Source organism: Mustela nigripes, chromosome 16 (assembly GCF_022355385.1).
Source record: "Mustela nigripes isolate SB6536 chromosome 16, MUSNIG.SB6536, whole genome shotgun sequence".
Taxonomy (NCBI): domain Eukaryota; kingdom Metazoa; phylum Chordata; class Mammalia; order Carnivora; family Mustelidae; genus Mustela; species Mustela nigripes.
The window spans coordinates 44,579,846-44,581,741 of record NC_081572.1 but is presented as its reverse complement, the minus strand read 5'-3'; the positions used below and the strand labels follow the sequence as shown (position 1 = coordinate 44,581,741).

Sequence of the window (1,896 nt, the reverse complement as noted above, 5' to 3'; positions counted from 1 at the left end):
AGAGAGAGAAATCACAAGTAGACGGAGAGGCAGGCAGAGAGAGAGAGGGAAGCAGGCTCTCTGCTGAGCAGAGAGCCCGATGCGGGACTCGATCCCAGGACTCTGAGATCATGACCTGAGCCGAAGGCAGCAGCTTAACCCACTGAGCCACCCAGGCGCCCAAGATTTTTTTTTTTTTTAAGTAATCTCTACACCCAACGTGGGGCTCGAACCCGCAACCCTGAGATCAAGAGTCCTGTGCTCCACCAAGTGAGCCAGCCAGGTGCCCCCGAGCAAGGTTTTATTTTTATTTTTTTTAAAGATTCTATTTATTTATTTGACAGAGATCACAAGTAGGCAGAGAGGTAGGCAGAAAGAGGAGGAAACAGGCTCCCCGCAGAGCGGAGAGCCCAGTGCGGGGCTCGATTCCAGGACCCTGGGATCAGGACCTGAGCCAGAGGCAGAGGCTTTAACCCATTGAGCCACCCAGGCGCCCCATGAGCAGGGCTTTTAGATGGGAGTGAGGTTCCCAAGTTGAAGTGCTTAGTCCAGTCTGGCCCCTTTCTCTACTGGGATGGAGGGCCGGCAGAAGGAAGAAAGAAGCAGGGCGCAGGGTGGCTGTGGGAATTGGCACTGCTGTGCTCCAGGAAGGGTCCTCTGCACGGTTCAGCAGTTCGCCCAGTGAGGGGCAGCTGCAGGGATCCAAGGCCTTAGCCAACCTCTCCTTCACCTTGGCGGGCCAGGTTGCCACCCAGTTCAAGATGAGCCTCCTGCAGCTGGTGGAGATCCTCAAGTCCAAGGAGCCCGCCTATGTCCGCTGCATCAAGCCCAACGACGCCAAACAGCCCGGTAGGACCCGCCCACCCTGGAGACCAAGAGCCGGGTCTCCCCTGCAGAGGCGATGGGCCATCCATCTGTGAGGGTCTGCTGACCACCCTGTCACCCCTCCCCCAGGCCGCTTTGACGAAGTGCTGATCCGGCACCAGGTGAAGTACTTAGGGTTGATGGAGAACCTGCGCGTGCGCAGAGCCGGCTTTGCCTATCGCCGCAAATATGAAGCTTTCCTGCAGAGGTAGGGGTACGGCCTGGCTCAGCGTGTGGGAAAGGGAGTAGGAGGCTAGCAGCTTTCTAGATCCTGAGAGTGGGACAGGGAATGTCAGCCCCATTTCGGAGACTAGGACACTGAGCTTCTGAACCGCTGTGGGACGCATGCCAGGGGCCCCTCCCTTCTGCAAGCCTGCTATCAAACTAGGTGGACAGAACATCAGGTCCCTTCCCCCAGCCCCGACTCCTTCCAGCCCTGCTCTCACAGAGCACCTGGTTGGGGATCCACAGGCAGGCATCCGCATGCTTGTCACCAGAGGAGATGGGGAAGCCTATGAAGAGGACAGGGTTTCTTTCTTTTTTTTTTCTTTTTTGTTTATTTGACAGAGAGGCAGGCAGGGAGAGAGAGAGAGGAAAGCAGGCTCCCTGCTGAGCAAAGAGCCCGATGCGGGACTCGATCCAAGAACCCTGAGATCATGACCTGAGCCAAAGGCAGCGGCTTAACCCACTGAGCCACCCGGGCGCCCGAGGACAGGGTTTCAAATTAGCTCAGAAAGGATACAGGAGCATTGTGGTTCGTCTGAGCTAGGGACTGGGGAGTTAGTCAGGTGTGAATTCCATCGCTGACACTTTCTAGCCCTGTGGCCTCAGTTTCGTCCTCTTTTAAATGGGTGTGGTGAGGGCGCCTGGGTGGCTCAGTGGGTTAAGCCGCTGCCTTCGGCTCAGGTCATGATCTCAGGGTCCTGGGATCGAGTCCCGCATCGGGCTCTCTGCTCAGCAGGGAGCCTGCTTCCTTCTCTCTCTGCCTGCCTCTCAGTGTATTTGTGATTTCTCTCTATCAAATAAATAAATAAAATCTTTAAAAAAAAAAAT

At 55.9% G+C, this 1,896-nt stretch overlaps 1 protein-coding gene across 3 annotated transcripts in view; it reads left to right on the top strand.

The window, feature by feature from the left end:
* The window catches only part of MYO1C (myosin IC), a 24,468-nt gene that overhangs the window by 17,377 nt on the left and 5,195 nt on the right, over positions 1-1,896 (top strand). For all 3 annotated transcript variants that reach the window (XM_059379657.1, XM_059379659.1, XM_059379658.1), the window contains exons 18-19: positions 723-828; positions 934-1,051. In XM_059379657.1, coding sequence (XP_059235640.1) covers positions 723-828; positions 934-1,051 — 224 coding nt within the window. The remainder of the gene's footprint in view (positions 1-722; positions 829-933; positions 1,052-1,896) is intronic.